We start from the raw sequence: 21,915 nt of genomic DNA, 5'->3' as shown, positions 1-21,915 counted from the left end.
GTCTTACTTGAAAGTTGCTGTTGCAGCTGCCGGACCAACGCAGCGGTCTGCTGCTGCTGTTGGGTCTGTTGCATGCCCTGGCGAGGGAACTGAAACAATGAATGACACATAACAACATTAGCTGTTATTATTATTTATAGTAATTTAACAAGAGAGCTAGTATTATTTATAGTAATTTAAAAAGAGAGCTAGTGTAATACGTACATTTATATTTACATGGCACTTCTCACAGAGAGAACTCACTAACATACAAAATACAACATGAAAGCGGGGGGTACCAAAGCTTTAAGCCTCCCTGTGCAATCTTTAATCATCGATGTTAAGTTACTGTGTGCAGTTTGTTGAACAACGCCACAAAAATCTCAGTGCCGTGTTCAGTGACAAAGCCGTAATATACAGGTGTGCATGTCCTAGTGTGGTGACAGTCTAGGCTTAAATATAGCCAAATGGAAAGTGTAATCTTCACTCCTACTTCCCTTCAGCCTACTTTTGAGGGGGAAGACAAACCTGCTTCAAAATGACTTGGCTCATGGCCACACCATAAACGTTTTATTTTATTCTTCTCTCGGGCTGTGTTACCATTAGAGCTGTTCATTGAACTTATATAAAATAAAATGTTTATTTTTAGCTGGTGAAAGTAACAGGAGTGCTTAAGGTGTGTGATAAGCCTATAAGCCCATATCTTTGGAGTGGATCGTCACACCTGGAGATGGATTTTACGATTCTAGCACAACCGTGGGCGTCTTTTGAATGCTGATCGGAGCAGAATTTCAGAGATTTTTCAAAGGTAGGTGAGAAATGTGTTAATGAGAGAATGAGTTAATCGAAAAAGGTAAGGTGATATTTGCAGCCCTAATTGCCATATCAACCTTTTCTATCTGTGGCGTCTAAAGCTAATGTTCTCCTCTTCCTCAATTCCGGGAGGACTAGGTTGATTAAACTTGTCATCATCAAGATGGGACGTACCATGGGTTGCTGTGGAGGCAGTGGCTGCATGCCCAGGGCCTGGGCCTGGGCCTGAGCCTGGGCTGGAGGAGCCTGGGCCGCCGCTACCTGCTGCTGCTGTTGCTGAACCTGCTGTTGCTGAACCTGTTGTTGCTGTGGGACCTGTTGCTGCTGCTGTTGCTGCTGCTGTTGTTGCTGCTGTTGCTGTTGCTGCTGTTGCTGCTGCTGCTGCTGCTGCTGTTGTTGTTGCTGTTGCTGCTGCTGCTGCTGCTGTTGGACTTGCTGGGCCTGCTGTTGCTGCTGGGAAAAACGAAGGAAAAAGAAATAAAAGTGTGAATATATTTGATATCATTGTTTCTCAAACTATGGTACGTGTACCACTGTGATTCCTTTGTTACGTTGTCGGCACGCATACAATACATCCGTGACCGGGATCACAACTAGACGAATTGAAGCACTAGTAGCCAAAGCACAAGAAGCTGTGTGTCGTGCCAGCATCCACATAGCAATTGGCGACCAGCTCTGTCCACCATTAGCTAAATTCTGCGTTCACATTGGCAGCTACAAAGATGCAGGCTACCATCCTTTTTAATGGAAGCCAGCGACATGAAGTTACATCTGAAGTTGTAGCTGCTACAAAAGCTACAGCAGCTACAAAGCTACAAAAAAGGTTGAGCTGGTTTCAACTTCAGCAACAAAGATACAAATATGCTGTGTAGCTTTGCCTCTTTAAATCTTTTGTATCTGCCAGTGTGAACACAGCAAAAGAGATGACACAACGTGGAGAGTGGGTAGTGGTGACACTTTTAAATGACACTATTTCACACAGAATTGGTGTGACAGGAAAACACTAATAGACCTCAATTAAGTTTGCCACAATTATTACACCCAACTGGACAAGACTATTGATTTTGTAGATTTGGTCAATTTGCTTGTTTGTGTCAGGCTTATGTTAGTTGCATGGCTTATGTACATTGTCACCATTATGCTGGCCAAACACATTTTCACTTTTGGATTTAGCTTGACTTTTAAAAAGTTATTGAAAAACTATTCTCTCACTTGCTTAGTGTTTGAATGACAAACAGTTGCCATTCTTAAGGTTATCTCTTGCAGTGCGTGGGGCGTTGTATGTATGACAGCTGTGTGGTGCCAGAGTTAATGTGCCAGTTCTAGTGCAACCATTTTGTAGCATGACTTTGGCTGACAACTAGCAACGATAATCAATAATCCTTATAAGGGATAAATGTGCCTCCTGATGAACTGTGCACAGCTGAATAGGAATAGAAGGGTTACGTGGTTAAATCATAACAGAGATACTTGATGCAAAGAAGTGCTGTAGCCTACTCTGAGTGCTTGTTGTCTGAGGTACTGCTGCTGTTGCTGCTGCTGTTGCTGTGCTTGTTGCTGCTGCTGCTGTTCTGCCAGTAGCTGGTTGGGCCTCATGCCTGGGTGCACCCCCTGGCCCCCCATGTGACTCAGACCATGCATGATTGGGTTCTGCTGGATAGGCTGGTGGGCAAACCTGGCGATCCAGTAGTGGGAGGCAAAAACACAAGAGAAGATGACAGACGGCAATGGACAGTGGACACCAAGCACAAGAACTAAAATAATAACTACAGGGACAATTCCCAAAGCTTCCTTTCAATTACAACAGGTCCGTGTAGCCAGGCGGTCAAGAGATCTACGCCTACGATACGCTATCTAAATAGAGTACTGATAAGAGTCGGAGGGAGGAAGAGCTTTGTGCTCGAAACGTCTTTTTTTTTTAATGGTGCAATAAAGAATCTGTCGCATTGGAGCCCTCGTTGTGCGAGTGTTTACTGTATTTTTCTCTGCTTAGTGTTCGTAACTCAGCACCTGCACAAGCTTAGGTTGACGATGTGCATGTCGTTTCTCTTTTTTCAACTGGATGGAAACCATTTGGAGATAATTAAAAATATATATATCACTGCAGAACCGTGGAGGGTTTTTTGGAGCGGTGAAAGCGCTCCCAATAGACAGGTATGTCAGTGGGTATGTCTGTGGGTGGGTGGCCGGCCGGCCGTGTCCGTAGCCTGGCAATACCTTGAGTGGCCACACACAACACACTAGTTAAAGGAGGGGCGCTGTTTTGTGCAGGCCAGGCACACTCTTGCCTGACTGCGCCAGACATCTCACACCACACTACGTGGGGGGAGAGAGTCTGAAATTCCGGGCAGACAATCTATTTCGGCGGGGGGGGGCTAAAGCCTATTGACGTCACACACACACACACACACTGCACACACACACACACACACGCGACGGCGACGTGGCGTGACATTGCAAAAATACGTTATTTCTCATAACATATTATATGTCTGCATGTTTACGTTAGTGCAAAATGGTATTAAAACGTGAAGAAACGGCACTATTTCATAGTTTATTAAAATAATACGAGTCAAGTCTGACTCCGCCATGACAGTTTTCACGGACCAATCAGAGTCCACTAGACTCTCACGTGGGCAGAGGACACCAATCAGAGTCCACGAGCGAGTCTCACGTGAGCTGAAGAGCTCTGTTTGGAGGGGGCTGGGACCGGAGCAGCCACACACGTGCCCCAAGCATACAACCCTGATTGGCCCATTCAATGCGCCCGCTCTTTGGGCGCTTTCGAAATAGATTAAAATGTGTGCAGCTTCAGTCCACACTACAAACCACCCACCAGCAGGGGGGGGTGATGTGCGGACTGAAGTGTCAGGCTAGGCACACTCCACACACACACACACACACACACACACACACACACACACACACACACACACACACACACACACACACACACACACACACACACACACACACACACACACACACACACACACACACACACACACACACACACACACACACAGGGTATAGCTGCTCAGATTCACCGCTCCACTTCGAACCGAGGTTTGATTTTTTCTGTTGATGATAACTGTCAATATATTTAATCTTAGATTTAGTCACCATAGATTAGTTTTTATTTGGTAGTAGTTATTTAGTGAAGGAATAGAACAGTGCAGTGCTGACTGACCTCTGTGTAGGCCTGTCACAATTAAATTTCAATTATAATCGCAATTATTTTGTCATAATCGTCTCCATGTTAAAATGTCCACACTTTCAATAAAAGTGGAAATAGCAGATCTACAAGCTCACAACGCATCGCGATGCGACGCGAAGCTTGTAGATCGGACATTTCCACTATCAATGTTCTTTTTTAAGTATAAAGTTGTCAAATATGTCGGGCATTTCTTCGTATATTTAGGTTACGTGTCAAATCTGCCATGCGCAACTTCAAAGCCTACAAGCCAGACAGAAATGCAATTGTCAACGACAACACAGTTAAATCGTTAATTGTTAATAATTTGAGTGACAATTAATCGTCATGTAAAATGTCATATCGTGACAGCCCTACCTCTGTGTGTTCTGCATGCTGTGTACGTATCCCGGAGCCTGCTGGTGGACGTAGCCACTGGGCCTCTGCTGCATCTGCCTCAGAGGGTCCACCACGGCCGGGCCCGCTCCCGCCCCCGGGTGGGACCCCCCCTGGAAGTTCTGGTTGCCGTAGGACGAGGGGACTATACCGCCTCCTTGGGAGGGGTGCTGCTGCATGCCCATGTGGGTGGCGTATGTGGTATAGCCCTGAGATATGTTCTGGAGGAATTCAGAGAGAGAGAGATGATGAGATCAAACTGTAAAAATGTAGAAACGCAGATCATAACGAGGAAAATGACAGCTATTTATTTAAGGGTTGATTTCAACCCATTAAAAACGGGAAAGCATCAGCGTCATTTTAGATTTTAACCAATAGCTCAAAATGTGCTGATATACAAGCTCATACTGTATATTTGTAGAGCTGCCATAAAAAAATAAATACAAAAAAGAAAACTCAAAGCTTTGCTTCTTCACGTCCCTGGAACAACATATTGTGAGATTGGGTGCTTGCCTGAGATGGCTGCATGGGAGTATATGGCTGGTTGGGCGTCATCTGTCTCATCTGCTGTCCCATCATGCTCTGGTTCTGTAAACAGAAACGTCCTAACGTCAGTATGGAATATTCTATTGATTCTACTGACCTCCACAGGAATTACGAGGTTTTAAAATGAAGCACCGCTCCATTCAACACAGGGGTTCCCAAACCTTTCCACGCTAGACACCTGCCATAAACTCTGGCTGTGGGCCCCATTTGAAAAATGGCACAAAAATGAAATGTCTATATATATATATATATATATATATATATATATATATATATATTAGTGTGAATATATATGTAAAGCGCTTTTGAAGGTCAAGTGGGACCGAAACATCTGTCCACTTAAATAAAAAGGAGATGCTGTCTGAGCAAGAGCAGATTGCGGGATCTTTGTTCATGGAATAATTTTTCACGATTGCTTCAGTTTTCACTGTCCAACGCACCTGCATCCGTATCAAGTGGATGTGCGAATACTTCCTTTACACAAAAATGAAAAAAATAAATAAGGATAAGCTAAAATAGCCATTATATGCGTGGTTAAACGTCCACAATAATCATATTAATTGACTTAAAAAATAATATATATATATATTATATATGCATGTGTTATTTTCTCCTTCATTTTTGTCTCCTTTCCAATTGGCCCCCCAGGCTGGCCCTGTAGTGGCCCTCAGTTTGGAAACCAGTGTGCCAAGAATCACAACCCAGGATGTCATCACAAGACAGGCCAGGATGCTCATGCAGATTTCAGACTAGCTATAGCGCCCCCATCTGGTCAAGTCTACTGAGTGCAGACTGACTCACCAGTCTGACCTGTAGCTGCTGGCGCAGTATCTGGCCCTGTGGTATGCTAGGCTGGGGCTTGTAGCCCATTTGGTACTGCTTGTCCAGGCCCATCATGCCAGGCATGCCAGGCATCATGGCTGGGTAGGTGGGCCGCGTGGGCTGCATCATCTTGTTCATCTGGGGGTTCCGGTTGGGTCTGTAGGGAGGTTCTAACCCGGGACCTCCTGTTGGAGGAGAAAAGGGTAAACAGGTGTACAGTTTACGATTTAGGCATTTAGCAGACACTCTTAATCCAGAGCGATTTACAGTAAGCAAGGACAACACAAGGCAATACATCGAATGCAGAGAAATAGTAATCTAAGATCATAAGTAAACTAAGAACCTATCATCAGTCGAACAGTAGAATATCCAAAATCAATAGTCTGTACAATGGGCCTGGTGTACAAGATACATTACACCTCCAATATACCCATGTACCTGACACACTACTTCCTAAAGGCTGCTACTCGAGACTTGTAAATAGACTAAGCCCCCATGTTTCTACCCCCCTTTTTCTGCTTTTGTAATTGATGTTATCCTATGTAAAGTACTATGTTATATCCATCTGTCTTTCAATGTTAGATGAGATGCATAAAGTGGTTCCTGTGTAAATAAGCCATAAAGCTTACTAGGCTTACTTTTAGTTGACCTTGTACCAGTGATTTGTGCTGTCATGAAACTGGACTCTTTTCTATTGCAAACTTCTAATAAACTCTTCAATCAATCAATCAATACACACAACTATATACACTAGGATGCCAGGTCAACACTGACCTGGCATCTGTCAATAAAACATTCTATCTAAACAAAATGTTAGCCTTTGCATAAGCCTGGAAGGTGTAAATCCATTTTGATCCAAATTAAACATAGGAAGAACAACACGACACCATGCTTGGGTCTTCAGGACAATTGCATGATACCGTTAGTGATGATGTGTATTATTAGGCTATGATGGAAGCTGACCTGGAGGCAGTGGCTGGTTCTGTGCGTACATGCCAATTGGCTGTTGGCCGTAGGGTACCCTCCCGTATGCGTGGTTCTGCTGCCCCATCATCAGGTCTGGAGGCATGCCTGGCCCGTAGCCCACTCCACTCGGCGTGCGGTTCACGAAGTCCTAATCAAGAACAGAGAACACACAGTCATTTAAGTTCAGTATGATCAAGGCAGGAGCTTGAGTAGAGCAGAGGTTCTCAACCTTTTCAGGCCGCGACCCCCCCCCCCCCCCCCCCCAAAAAAAAATAATCCTGTTTGAACTGGGGACCCTCCAACCTGACAAGCACTTTGTCAGGTTGGGAGGAGTTGAGGATTTACATTTTGTTTGATTCGGTTCCACAGACAAATAGTGAAAACAGCAGATCTATGACGCCTCGCAAATGCAACGCAAGCTGGTAGATTGGCTATTTTCAAAATGTTTGGCTTTCTTTTATTTGTATTATTTGACAAGTCTGGCAATGTTTCACATTTTATGGTACAGTTTTTTGATTACTTTTTATTCAGTAATGGTCTTTTTTTCTTTTGATTTGGAGTTATTAAAAAGGCCCCCCCCCCCAGGGGTCCCAGGTTGAGAACCACTGCTGTAGAGAAGACCACTCTCGTTCTTGTCACAAAGCATCACTTGTGGACATGGACACCATTAAACTGACCTCTGTCTTGTTGGCAGACTGGGCTTTCTTCTTCTTGTTGGACTTCTTCTTGCTGGAGTCCGTGGGCCCCGCGGGCACGTTCTTCTCCGGCTTCACCGCCTCCACCATCTTCTTCTCGGGCTCCTGGGAGACGGGCGTGGGGGGCTCCTCCTCCTCGGGCGGCAGGGGAAGGGGCTCCAGGTAGTAGCTGCGAGGCTTGGGCTTCAGGTGCGTGTGGTAGAGCAAGAAACGCTGCTGCTCCTCGAACTTGGTGACCTTGCGGTCCACGCGCACCGTGCCGAACCAGCCCCAGGAGAGAGGCGCCGAGTGCTTCAGGCCCTCGAACACGTCCCAGGGAGAGATCTTCTGCTTGGTGGACACTTGGAGGCCCTGGCGAAAAGACAAAAGAGAGTGTTTATTAATCCGAGTCATGGAGGCATTGCGTGACCTGGAAAATAAGTGTTGATCACTGAAACTAAGTCTGATCTAAGTCTAAATATAAAAACAAATAAATAAAAACTAAAATAAAACATTAGAACTAAATGTTAGGGAGGGCAAGTGGAGAAGAGCTCCAGTAGAATTAAAAGTAACTTTATGTTTGGTTGCACTCTGAAAATAGCCTACAATCTACAAGTTGTGAGCTTATAAGGGCATCAAGGCCCGCCCAAATATCTTTTTGTCGACAAAATAAACTGTACATTTAAACGACTAAAATCTTATGATATTTAGTCGACCAAAACTAGATGACTAAAACGAAATGGCATTTTATTCAAAAGACTACTGTACGAAAGCTAAATTTACTGTCAAAATTAACACGGCCATGGAGCCTGGGGTTCGATTCCTCCGTGGGGACTTCCGGCTCAGCTGGGTGCTTCAATGAACACAATTGCCGTTCATGCGTGCGTGCGCATGTTCTCACCTCCTTCTCAAAGCCAGCAATCTTGTTGCCCTTGGTGTCTATGAGCGAACCCTGGGGTTCACAGGTGATGACATCACGGGTTTGTTTGGGCAGTGGCAGTAGCTGTCGAACTTTCTCCAAGCTCTCCGACTGTCGGTCGCCCAGCTCTTTCTGTAATGCGAAAAATGACCACAAAAAAATGTGTTGGCAATGTAGACTCGAGAAGTAGCACTACCAGTTACCTTTTTCTAACTTGACTTTCATATTATAAAGGTTACAGTTCAAGAATATACCACGGTGACCAAGCACACTGATACAAACACTAGTCCCAATAATTATATTTTATATTGCTGATGAAAACAAATTGGTTATCTAGTATCTTTCAATGTGTTTCATTAATCCTTCTTAGCCACTTAAATCCTAAATATGTTGTTGACCGAGATCACCCAGGTCCCCCCTCCTTTTTCCCCTCTACAACCGAATCTCTTTGCAGAATGTACACTTATTATAACATGCCAAGAATAGGGATGTTACGGTTAAGTGGTTAACAATTACATTGGGTGAAAGGATCAATGAAATATAAACTGAATGTTATAAATGCCCAGACATTGTTCCGTTCTTACCCTAAGCTTCTTGACCAGGTTCATGTAGGCTTTTTTATTCTCCTCCATACTGCCCTGAGAGATGCTGGACATGTCAGCAGCCAGCGTGCCATTAATCAACACACTCAGCATGTCCAGTACTGTGGTAAAGAGCTCACTGACAGACACACACACACACACACACACAGAAAATGGCAAATTAGCATTAACCAAAATTCAAGGATCACCACGTCATGTGGTAAATGGCCAATGGTGCATTTGTATAGGGCTATATTCAAAAGAGCTTTACCATAGATTGTGTAGGGCTGTCACGATCATGACATTTTACTTGACGATTAATTGTCATAGAAAAATAAATGCAATTAACAATTGAATTGTGTGGCTTTTAGGCCTTGTAAACAAAAGTTGTGCGGGGCAGATATGACAAAAGCAATTAAATGCACAAAGAAATGATGGTCAATACCAATAAATCAAATCAAAATAAATGATGTATTATTTTACACGAAAGATTTGTAACAAAATAGTGGAAATAGACTATGCGGCGCGTTGTGAGCTTGTAGATCCTCTATTTCCAATCTAATGTGAACACGTCCGATTTGCGCCCACAGTTCTATTCTGGACTAAACATTACTCCGTCACAACCATTAGCACAGATGAATTCAAACTAATTTTGGTATCAAACTAAACACATTCACGTCAAGGATCAAGTGAGTAAAAAAAAATCTTGATGCCATCTGTGACGATTGTCAGTGACTGGTTACAGATTTGGCATACTTATTGGACTGCATGTCCACTGTGCCGCTACTGATGATGTCAAGGAGCAGCACGGCCCATTCGGTGGTCTGCTGGGTGCTGCGCTGCACCGTGTCAAACATCCCACCCACCTGGATAACACACACACACACACACACACACACACACACACACACACACACACACACACACACACACACACACTCCATTTAGACCTGGAAAGCATCTGTGTCACTTTAGATTTTAATCACTTTAACCATTATTTTATACTTTAGCTATTCAAAAATAGCAGATATACAAGCTCATAGCACAACACAGAGTGCCGTGTTTTGAGCTTGCAGATCTGCTATTTAAAAAAAAAAATCAAACCTCGGTTCGAAGTGGAGCGGTGAATCTGAGCAGCTACCCCCTGTGTGCACAATAGTGCCCTAGAAGCGCTATGTGTTCTAGATCTGTTTTTGATTCTACGTGTTCTAGATCTATGTTTTTGATTCTATATGTTATAGATCTATGTTTTTGATTCTATGTGTTCTAGATCTATGTTTTTGATTCTATGTGTTCTAGATCTATGTTTTTGATTCTGGGTTCTAGATCTATGTTTTTGATTCTATGTGTTCTAGATCTATGTTTTTGATTCTGTGTTGTAGATCTATGTTTTTGATTCTATATGTTATAGATCTATGTTTTTGATTCTATGTGTTCTAGATCTATGTTTTTGATTCTGTGTTCAAGATCTATGTTTTTGATTCTATGTGTTCTAGATCTATGTTTTTGATTCTGTGTTCTAGATCTATGTTTTTGATTCTATGTGTTCTAGATCTATGTTTTTGATTCTAGGTGTTCTAGATCTATGTTTTTTATTCTATTTGTTCTATATCTATGTTTTTGATTCTAGGTGTTCTAGATCTATGTTTTTGATTCTGTGTTCTAGATCTATGTTTTTACATTCTGTGTGTTCTAGATCTGTGTGTGTGTGTGTGTGTGTGTGTGTGTGTGTGTGTGTGTGTGTGTGTGTGTGTGTGTGTGTGTGTGCCCCTCGTTTAACTTGTGTGGCCACTCAAGGTATTGCCAGGCTACGGACATAGCCAGCCACATAGCCAGCCACAGACATACCTGTCTATTGGGAGCGCTTTCACCGCTCCAAAAAAACATGAAAAATATGTGCAAATCTTTGAATATATATATTTTTAAAGCGAACATTTGTAATTCAATTCTTTCTCTTGGTCCCTGGAAGAACCTATTTTCAAATGGAGGGTCCATGGTCAAATACATATAACTCCAGGGGTCCTTGACATGAAAAAGTTTGAGCACCACTGACATAGATAAAGATTTTTCAGAAAACCATTAGGATTTAGACCAGTGGTTCTCAAAGTGGATTCCAGGGACTTTGAGGGTTTTAGGGTGGTTTTAAATTGACCCATACAAGTCTGTAACTCTGACAGTGTACAAATGGAACCAAATGAACCCTAACGGGTTCATTTGGTTCCATTAGTACACTGTCAAGAGTTAAAGGAGTAGTTCACCCCCAAAATGACTTTTTTTCTATTGATTACTCATGCCATGGAGAGTAGAGTTCAATAATATTTTTTGGTTTTTGTCACATTCCTAAGACAAAAATTTGATTCGAGTAAATTTACCCCCATTGATTCTGGATGGGGACCCGTTTCGAAACGGGTCCCCATCCGGAACGAATGGGAGTAAATTTATTGTTATCACATTTTTGTCTTAGGAATGCGACAAAAAACTAAAAATATTATTGAACTCTAGTCTCCATGGCGTGACTAATCAATAGAAAAAAAGTAATTTGGGGGGTGAACTACTCCTTTAACACATTCCCCGCCATTTAACAATACCTTCGTACTCGATGGTGCCTCTGGTCTCCATAGACTTCCATGTAATTCATAGTGCACGGATCATGCACACCCATGCCTAGATAATGCACCACGTGTGTCCACATTGCTCACAGCTTTCAAACAAAAAAATCCGAATGGAAATCCGTTCAGGCATTCATGAGATACAAGCCATTATGTTTTCCTAAAATGTAAACAAAGATGGCTGCCATGTTTGATAGATGGGGTTGCTATGGTGGTTAAACATGCAATTTCGCGATTTCTATCATGCCTACTACATTTTTTGGGGTCCAAAAAAAAATTTGAAAAGATTTTTTTTTTGAATTTTTTCCTTTTTTTTTTTCCAAAATGGCGGAAATTCTCGGGACTATCGGGCCTGGCAGGGAAAGACATTGAAATAATCTCGGGACTATCGGGCCTGGCATGCAATGAGTTAAGGGGAGACATTGAAATTTGTAAGTTTGAGAAACACCGATTTAGAAGGCACTCGAAAACCGTACCAGGTTGAGCCGCAGCTTGAGCGCCTCGTGCATCATCTGCTTGGCCTTGCAGTCGTCCTGGTACTGGTCCTCCCTCCAGTTGGTGACGATCTGCTGCACCTGGCTGTACAGGGAGGTGAGCAGGCCCTCCCGCTGCTCGTCCTGCCCCTTCAGACACGTCAGCACCAGGGACAAGAAGGGCTGCTGGCTCAGCAGAGACATACTGGATGGAGGGGAGCACATCATGAATAAGCACACACACACACACACACTAGGGCACCAAATATATTCAAATATTCGAATATGAAAGTCACTATTCGAAGTTGTTCACCGAAGTCGAATATTCGATTATTTCATTTTTTTTTTAATTGCTTTCTCTTTAAAAAATATATAGTTTATAAAGCTTGGCTAGATAGGAAGTCATAAGAATGAGTTGTAGAATGTGTTAATGCTCTATACCAGGGGTTCTCAAACTTTTTTAGGCCGTGACCCCCAAAATAAACATATTTGAACTGGGGACCCCCACCCTGACAAGCACTTGGAATTGTAGGTATTACATTTATGTGACTCAGTTGTGACTCGGTTCCGCAGATAAATATTGTGAAAATAGCTGATCTACATGCTCACAACGCCTCGCAACGCGAGGCGTTGTGAGCATGTAGATCGGCTATTTTCACAAAGTTCACCTCTTGCTTACTGAAATATTTGACAGTTTGGCCAGTTTGGCGAGTCCTGTAGAATATTCGACTATTCGAATACTTTGAGGTCAAATAATGCGAATACTAAAAATCATTATTTGTGAATGCCCTAACACACACCGTGTTAATTTTGTGACAGCAACATTTTGACTTAGTTCTTAGTCATGTTTTAGTGACCTGGAATGTTTTGGTCTAGTTAGGTGTAGAGCCCGAACGATATATAAACCGATATATCCGTTATTTTTGGACCCCGATGTCGGTATCGGTATCGGTCATTATCTCTCCGATGTATCGGTCGTTTTTATAAAGTAATATTAGACCACCATTTGATGACATTTAGCCACTCAGACCCAAAACGTAGAATATATTGTTGTTGCCCGTAAGGATTCATTGGGTTTCATGTTACATTCACTAGTTAAAGATCTTATAAAAGGTCCATTTGGTTACCAAATCTCCATCATTTAGCTGGGGACCACCTGGAAACCCCTCAAGGAGCACTGGTGGTCCCCGGACCATTGGTAAAAAAAGGAAAAAAAGATTTTGAAGGTAAGACGTTTTTGAAATTTAGGCTATTTATTATTATTTTATATTATTACAAAACATCGGTTAAACATCGGCAATCGGTGGTCTAGCAACTCACCATCGGCAAACATCGGGATCGGTCAAAAAATATGGCATCGGTCGGGCTCTAGTTAGGTGAGTAAATATCATGATGGCGCCTTGATGGCGTCATTATGCCTGATTTCATACTTTGTAGCATGCTGAAAATACTGCAGTATTGGTACTTTTGAGTACACTATTTCAGTACTTTTTCCATCCACTGTTAACGCAACACACCTCTTCTGTTTCTGCCTGTCCCTCTCCTTGCGTGTGGACGAGCCCAGGTGTTGTCCCTTCTCCAGCTCCTCCCCGGCTGCCTTCAGCACGTGGCCTTGCACCGAGGTGGGCAGCTTGGCTATCAGTGGAGCCACCAGCCACACGCCAGAGCGCTCCGATGAACTGCACCACAAAAGGAAAGGATTTAAGTTAAATACCTTTTATATATCGTCGTTGTCGGGTGAAAACCTTGTATGTCCAAAACCATTCGTTTGGCATTTATCATTTTAAAAATGATTTAAACTAGTGAAAACAGCCGATCTACAAGCACAAAACGCCTCGTACCGCGAGGCGTTGTGTGCTTGTAGATCTGCTGTTTTCACTACTTTTGTGCGACAGCCTTGTATGATGAAGCAGGGCTTTACTTTGCAAAAGTTTCCACCCGACAACGACGATATGCATTTTATGTATGCATTATGTATTAGAGTTTTGTCAGACCACAGGATAATATGTTATTATAAACCTCTTTCACTAGAAGAGTCTTTTTCCACAGTTGCTGATTTCTTTTTATTGTTGAGTATATAAAAAATGGTTTTAAAGTCATGACAAATAAGCTGTAGTTTTTGACTGTGGTCCACTGAAGGCAGCGAAATAATTATTTGCCCCAAAGGAGGGACGCCAATGTTCGTTCATATGGTTAAGATCCATAGTGACTTGAGAAAGGTACAGAATCATGACAACACAATTAAGACAGACACAGACCTCAGGATAGGCTTCATCTTGGTGGTGTTGTTAGTGTTGTTGGATGCAGAGCCGGCTGGACCCGTGGCTCCGTTCCCTGAGGGGTTGCTGGAGTTCATCTCAGCTGATTTCTGGAACACCTCGATGGTGGCCTTGGCTATGTTCTCCAGAAGAGAGTACAGCTCCTGTCCAAGGAAACACACAAAGAATGACCATAATACAATCGTGTTCCATTCATATCGCTGTCTGTTGTGCCTTGTATGTTTGTATTTTTCAAATGCTGCCACTCTGGCCAGATATTGCTAGAAAAAGGGATCTTTGGTCTCAAGTGACTACAAGGTAAAATAAAGGTAAAATAATATTCCAAATTTCATATAGGGCTGGGTGATTATGGCCAAAATCACAATATTTGACCAAATGTCTCAATCTCAATTATGACGATAGAATCAAATTCTACAGTGAGTGTGAGCTTGTAGATAGACTACTTTCACTTTTAAAAAAAAGACAACACTTAACCGATTTAGTGCCATTCCCGAGATATCTCGCGATATGTACTCGAGTATCTGGAGTGCCATTCCCGAGATATCTCGCGAAAAGTAATATATTACTGTAACGGCGGTTATATTACCGGATACAATGGCGGAAGGCCCCGAGCACATCTCCGTCGCTGATTTATGATCATCACGGCTCCACGGGCACAAAATAGTAATCCCATAACATTGAGGTGGACGGGGGATCTCATCTTTAATGTCCATTATCTCAAAACTACACTTTAGAAGCGAAGATGGAGGCAGATGCTCGCTTATATAACACATGGTGAAAAGCTCCGATCCGATCCGCCATGACATCACGTAAACAATGATCGATTCCGGCGCAGGACGCGATGACGTCAGACCGGAAGTGTTTACGCTGTGGACTTCTGGCCTTCAAAATAAGACAACGGGAGTGAATGGGGCCTGAGGGAGGCACTCTGGACATTATAATCCGTTAATGTCTGGGGCTCAGAATGGGTTAACACCAGAACACAATATTAAGACATCAAAGATATCAGGTTGATATCTAGGCTCATATCACACTATTGTTAAAATATAGACATATTACACAGCCCTAAATTCATACACAAAAGACAAGTTATGATTTAGTTTTAGTCGTAGTCTTTTGAATAAAATGTCACTTTGTGTTTGTAATATTTTAGTCATCTGAAAAGTTTAGTCAACTAAATGTACTATATCTTAGTTTTAGTCATCATAGCTTAGTTTTGATTTAGTTTGACAGTGAAAAAAAGATTGTCAACGAACATCCTCGTCACAGTTTTAGTCAACAAGATTAACACTGGTTGGAACTTACATTGGTAGTGCTCTGCTTGATCATCAGCTGCAGCTCCAGGGACGACTGTCTCATGGTCCATTGGTCCATGTTCTACATTGAGGAGAGGATTATCATAACATTAGACTCAGAATCTCTCGTGCTGCGTTCAGTTTTCTCCAAGGAATGACTTGATTTATAGAAGCTGTGAAATAGGCAATTCATAGGATGTGCAGTTCATAGGATAAAGTGTATATTGTTTCCCCTCCAGGAGAGGGCAGCAGAGTACTTCACGTCCATACAATCATACAACAACCATCATAGTAGGTGCACTGTGTGGGTTGCTTAAAGAGTGTGTGATGTGGGTTCACTGGGTTGCCTGGTGACTCAGCGAGTTAGTGCACAGACCATATGCGCCTAGTGAGTACTCTCTCTCTCACTCTCTCTACATTCTCCTCTATGGTTTTCTCCAACGCGTCACGATTATGACATTTAGCTGGACGATTAATTGTCACTCAAATAATTGCAAATAACGATTTAATTGTGTCTCTGGCATTGAACATTGGAAGTTGTTCAATGAAATGGAACATTTAGGCTTTGTAATAAAAACAGAAGATACGACAGATATAACAATAACTTAAATATACAAAGACAATACAAACATATATATATTTTTAAATGCAAATCTTTAGAAAATATATATATATTTTTTGAGCGAACATTTGCAACTCAAATCATTCTTTCTCGGGGTCCCTTTGGAACAGAATATTTTAAGATGGGGGATCCGCGGTCAAATACATATTCTCCATTCTATGGGTCTTTGACATGAAAAAGTTTGAGAACCACTGATTATAGAAACATACGTTTAACCGTTCGGATTACATAAGACATTTATTGAATCGGGTCCTCTGGTACAATGGGTTCAAAACAACAAGTGGCAGGTGGAGACTGTGACCAGGGGCGTCACACCAAATTCTGGGCCCTGGGTACAAGGATTCACTGTGGGCCCCCCATGAATGGGAACGCATTATTATGCATTATTTTGTACTTTAACCATGAAAAATAGCAGATATACAAGCTCACAGCGCGGCACTCAGTGCTGCGCTGCAAGCTTGTAGATCTGCTATTTTTGAAAAATCGTGAACATTTGTGCAGGTCTTTGAATATTTTTGACACGATTCTATAAATGTCTTCTAAAAAGATTTTTTTTTAAATCCTATGTTTCTATGTCAGTGGTGCTCAAACCTTTTCATGTGAAGCAGGACACCCAAAATGATATGTATGACCCCCATCTCAAAATATTTAGTTCCAGGGACCCCCCATAAGCACGTTTAGTTTTTCAAAGATTTGAACACATTTTCACATCTTTTCAAAAATACCAGATCTACAAGCTCGCAGCGTGGAACTCAGAGCTTGTAGATTTGCTATTTTTCAATAGCTAAAATATAAAATAATTAAGGCCCCTCCACCTTGGGCCCTAGTAACTCAGTCCCACTCCCCCCCCCCCCCCAAGTGTGACGCCCCTGACTGTGACTCTTCCCGCCGTACCTGTAAGATGCGTTTGATGCGCTGCCTCTGGGGGTTGTCCCCGTCGTCGCTGTCCAGCTGGCGGTGGGGGTAGCAGATGAGCTGCAGCAGCCGCTGGGCCTGGATGTTGTTCAGCACAGGGTCCTGCAGGGCGCTGCTGTCCTCCGCCAGGGACTTCAGACAGCGCTCACCCACCCACTCCTGGAGGAACGGGACGGGACAGCAGTGTTGTTTTTGACAGCAAATTTTGATTTAGTTTTAGTCTTAGTCTTTTGAATAAAATGTCATTTAGTTTAAGTCATAATTTAGTCACCTGAAAAGTTTTAGTTTTAGTCAAATCTTAGTCGACTGAATATCATAAGATTTTATGGCGACTAAATCTACAGTCGATTTAGTCAACTAAAATGTATTTTAGCAGGCCTTGATGACATCGTAATAACTGATTTTACACTTGATTGCGTGCTGAAAATAGCGATCTACAAGCTTGTGAGCTTGTAGGCTGTTTTCGGCTATTTTCAGCACGCAACACCTGAGAGAAACCAAACATAAAATGACTCTCTTCAGTCCTAGTCCCTCCGTAACGTTTTAGTCTAGTTTTTATTTTGTTAACGAAATTGTCAATATATTTAGTCTTCGTTTTAGTCATCACAGCTTAGTTTTCAAGTTTTCGTCAGTGAAAAAAACGCAGTCGACAAACATTTTTAGTCATAGTTTTAGTCGACAAAATCAACACTGCAGGACAGGCACCACGTTGGCCAAGAGAGAGGCAGAGGAGAAGGGAAAACATACGAGAGGCACGGGTTGAAGCTAAATCAAATCTTGCAACTCAAATCTTGCAATCTTTGTCCGGCGAAGTCCTAAACTGCCAATGGTAAAACGATTTGTGAAAAGGAGCGTTTCTTAAATAATTCGCAAATTTGGTAGAATTACGATGTTCTGGTTATATTGTTCCTGCTGAAATCACAGATTGCCTTCGTGAAATATGGGTTTAGGGCACGATCACGCCACACTTTTATTCTACCCATGAGGGCGGATTCTACCAATGTATTTCAATGGGAAAGGAGCAGTTTGCTAGCCTAGCACAGCCAGACAATCCACCCATGTTAAAACAAGGTGGGGATGGGATATATACTGCAGTTAGTTAGCTGCAATAGTATATAGTCTGGCCAAGCCAGGCTAGCAGTTTGCTGCCATTTGCAGAAAGACACTCCATTCCTATTGAAATGCATTGGCAGAATCCGCCCTCATACAGTGGGTAGAATTAAAATGCGGTGTGACCGTGCCCTTAGATAAATACCTTTATTATCCCAAGGGGGAAAATCAGTCGCCCAGAGGCAGCACAGCGGTTTACAAAGTTACAGAAGAAGTAATATAGAAGAAAGTGAAAAAGGTCCCTGCCCTCGACAGAGCGACACACTACTGATGCATGATACTTCTGAATATATATATTCTATTGCTTGTTTGACCACTTCGAATACCCTTTAATCATAAAATAACTAATAACTAAACATATAAACATAGCCAATCTATAAGCTCACAACACATAGTGAACTTGTAGATCTGCTATTTTTGGTGCCTGACATGAATCCCTAGAAGACATGCTGGCTTCTATGGAATCCAAATGACTGAAATCAAAGTCAATCAAAGGCAGCAGAGCACTTTAATCCATGCGAGAGGAAAGATTTGAAAGTGTGGAGGTGGGCTAGTAGTGAGTGAGTAAAAACCTTAGATTTTCCCGGGCACTAGGAACCGAATTTCATGCAATGCGGCTCCCAAGTTAAGCCTGAGCCAAAGTATAACTTCGCGTCTCATACCAAACAAGCTTGACCGCAGCCGAGTTGTGATAAAAACAACAGAGGTGACTTGTGCCACACACTACAAATAGAACCTTGCGTGCCTGCAGTGTGATATCTGTTAGGACAAGAAACTGTTATTGTTCATGATTTTGCCACATTCAGACATCTAGGATAACTCTCTGGTTACTGGAATTAATCTGTATGTCACATCATCTGTGACATCAGCCTTTGTACAATAACTGTATAGCTTTTTCAAAACAACTTACAACAATGCCATATCACATCCTCCAGTAAATCGAAAACGTCAGACCGCTAAAGAAGGTAGTACTGTCTGAGCAGGGGTTTTCAACAGGGGGTCCGGGACCCCACGGGGTTCTCAGAAGATACTGCAGGGGGGCCGCCTATTCTTTGTGTGTGATAGGGACTTGTTTTTGAATTTGCACATTAACCACTTAAACCCTCGCATCTATTCTTCATTTAGCATGAATCCAATATGTAGTAAGGGTCCCTGCTTCATCTCTCATAGCTAAGGGATTATTAGCCCGTTTAAAAAAATACATTGAAAACCCCGGGTCTAGAAACTTCCCAATAACAAATCCCACTAGGTTGATCTTCAACCACGTGGAAAGCCATATGCAACACTAAGATGAAGCAAAATGATTTAATTATATTGCTTAGCATTGGTGAGCTTGTTTTCCTTGAAAGCTGTGAGAGGAGAAACAGGGCTTAGCCTTCTATCTGCTTAGATAGGACTGGTATTCAAGGAGTCTCCTGGCCAAAGGGTCACGGCTGCAGGAGTAAGAGACCGTTTTATAACTATGAGAAACTATAGAGATCAGAGCTCCCCCGCCTTATAACTACAAGGTCATGGATTTGATCCCGGGCACCGCCAACGCAGCATACGAGTAGCACGGGAGCTTGGGTGCGGCAAGTCGTGCAGTAAGTACTAGGGATGTTAACAATTAATCTAAAATTGATTAATTGCCGTTAAGGAATGAATCGATTAAAATAAACGATTACTATTAATCATTTTTTGCTTTGTTTTGGCCTAGTGAAAGTTACTGGTATGGTGTGTATGATATCAAATGTGATCTTAACATAATCACAGTAATCCTTAATCATATTCAGTCGTATTCAAGGGCTATTGGAGAGAAATGAGACAACTCCATAGAGCACTGCAGAGGGGAGGTGTGTGTGTCCAACTGAAGCTTGTTGACGCTCGTTAATGTTATATACATCAAGGCAATTATGTTCCTGCACTCATTTTCTGCTTCAGACAACAATTTTCCATTTAGTCCTAAGAAAAGCAGCTCATCAATGAATCGGTTAATTGATCAATAAGGTTATCAACTATCAATTAATCGATAATTTGCATCCCTAGTAAGTACCGGGAGCTGATGGTAGGAGTGGCATTGACTACACCTCAGCATTCCATCTCCCAGGGGTCTAGCCTAGCGCATTGTAGTGGGGGTAGACTCCCTGACCTACTTGCAGTCCCAATAACAAGTCTCACTAGGTTTAAATTCAACCATGTGGAAAACAATCCAACCCTACCATAGTGTGTGTGTGTGTGTGTGTGTGTGTGTGTGTGTGTGTGTGTGTGTGTGTGTGTGTGTGTGTGTGTGTGTGTGTGTGTGTGCGCGTGCGTGCGTGCGTGCGTGCGTGCAGGTGATGGTGTAAGGCTGAACATGTATTATATATCGTCCTCACCTGCTGGCAGATGCTCTTCAGAACATACTTTGCGTACACATCCAGGCTAGCCGTTTCTATGGAGACGGTGCGTCCTCCGGATATGTCATCGAGGCAAGCGGGATGAGACAGCCCTGATCCCCTCAGCTCTGCGTCACCTGCGACAGCATGGAGGCACAGGGAACATCCCCTTCTGTATTCCATGTGATGGAACTATAGGCAGTACATTTACTCAAATACAAGTGCTTAAAGACCCCGTCCACTGAAGGTACCGAAATAATTATTTTAGACAAAAGATGACAATGCACTCTATTTTTTTTTTTTTACATATTTTTATCCCATGTTTTTTGCATCACCCAGTGCCAACTACCTAACCTGTAGTCCTGGTTTCCACTCTCCCCCTGCCGCGCCAGGGGAATTGGGGAGCACCTGGCTGGCTAGGGGAAGGTAGTATAGAAACCAGGACTACTACATGTTTTTGTGAGGGCATCTACCCTAGGAGACACGGGGAGAACATGCTAACTCCACACAGAAAGGCCCTATCGCCAACGACAATGCACTCTAGGCTAGGGATTGGACGATATGAACATTTCATATCACGATTATTGTGATAAAAGAAATCGCGATTTACGATACTATCGCGATAATCAACATCCATTATCCTGGGTGCCAAAAAATAGCAGATCTACAAGCTCACAACGCGTTGCAACGCAACACGCTGTGAGCTTGTAGATCGGCTATTTTTTTGGTGAAGACATTTGATAGAGAGTGAAAAAAAGACTGTATCAAGTACGTATATTATAAGTACCTTTTACCAATTATAGAGGGTTGAAGTGGTACCGGATATGCAGCTCGGCAAATAAAAGGTGAATTGATCTCAGTGCATGACGGAGGACTATATCACGATAAATTAAATCTCCACGATACGATTATCGTGAGTGTTTTTTATCATGATAAACGATAATATCGTGTATCGTCCAATCCCTACTCTAGGCTATGTGTCATGGCGGTGCATGGTGATGGCCATCTTCCGTGAAAGCTTTCCCCACATTAACAGAAAAGACACTATTATAGAGCCCTGAGGGACTCCGGTAAACCATAGCAGTGAGAAAAAGAAAGGCCTTACCCAACATAAAGACAGCCTTGAGGACGGCAAACACTGCTCCCACGACTATGCTGTTCTGAGAAGCGGCCAGCAGGTGGCGATCACACGACGACCGGATGCCCACTGAAGATTTATCTGCAGCGAGATCAGCCATAAATCAGTACAAAAGGGGTAAAATTATATGACACCATTTTCTTCCAGGTGGCTACAGACAACTGGACATGTAGTGTATACGGTCGCTGTTGGCCCAGAAACCTTGTACGTCCAAACACTGTTACTTTCTGT

General features: G+C 42.7%; 1 protein-coding gene across 3 annotated transcripts in view; it reads right to left on the bottom strand.

The window, feature by feature from the left end:
- The window catches only part of med12 (mediator complex subunit 12), a 47,447-nt gene that overhangs the window by 571 nt on the left and 24,961 nt on the right, over positions 1-21,915 (bottom strand). Inside the window, exons 25-42 of one of the 3 annotated variants that reach the window (XM_080746314.1) lie at positions 21,652-21,765; positions 20,547-20,683; positions 17,062-17,241; positions 15,556-15,627; positions 14,230-14,393; positions 13,489-13,650; positions 11,975-12,176; positions 9,646-9,755; positions 8,893-9,028; positions 8,291-8,440; positions 7,393-7,761; positions 6,713-6,863; positions 5,729-5,934; positions 4,895-4,969; positions 4,364-4,602; positions 2,290-2,467; positions 967-1,245; positions 8-89 (exon numbers count right to left, since the gene is read on the bottom strand). In XM_080746314.1, coding sequence (XP_080602440.1) covers positions 8-89; positions 967-1,245; positions 2,290-2,467; positions 4,364-4,602; positions 4,895-4,969; positions 5,729-5,934; positions 6,713-6,863; positions 7,393-7,761; positions 8,291-8,440; positions 8,893-9,028; positions 9,646-9,755; positions 11,975-12,176; positions 13,489-13,650; positions 14,230-14,393; positions 15,556-15,627; positions 17,062-17,241; positions 20,547-20,683; positions 21,652-21,765 — 3,006 coding nt within the window. The remainder of the gene's footprint in view (positions 1-7; positions 90-966; positions 1,246-2,289; positions 2,468-4,363; positions 4,603-4,894; positions 4,970-5,728; positions 5,935-6,712; positions 6,864-7,392; positions 7,762-8,290; positions 8,441-8,892; positions 9,029-9,645; positions 9,756-11,974; positions 12,177-13,488; positions 13,651-14,229; positions 14,394-15,555; positions 15,628-17,061; positions 17,242-20,546; positions 20,684-21,651; positions 21,766-21,915) is intronic. The other 2 variants (XM_080746315.1, XM_080746316.1) reach the window with 2 other exon arrangements.

Source organism: Nannobrachium achirus (genome assembly GCF_963921795.1).
Source record: "Nannobrachium achirus genome assembly, chromosome: 17".
Lineage (NCBI taxonomy): Eukaryota > Metazoa > Chordata > Actinopteri > Myctophiformes > Myctophidae > Nannobrachium > Nannobrachium achirus.
Note: the sequence above shows the minus strand (reverse complement) of the source record. Positions and strands in the feature narration are given on the sequence as shown.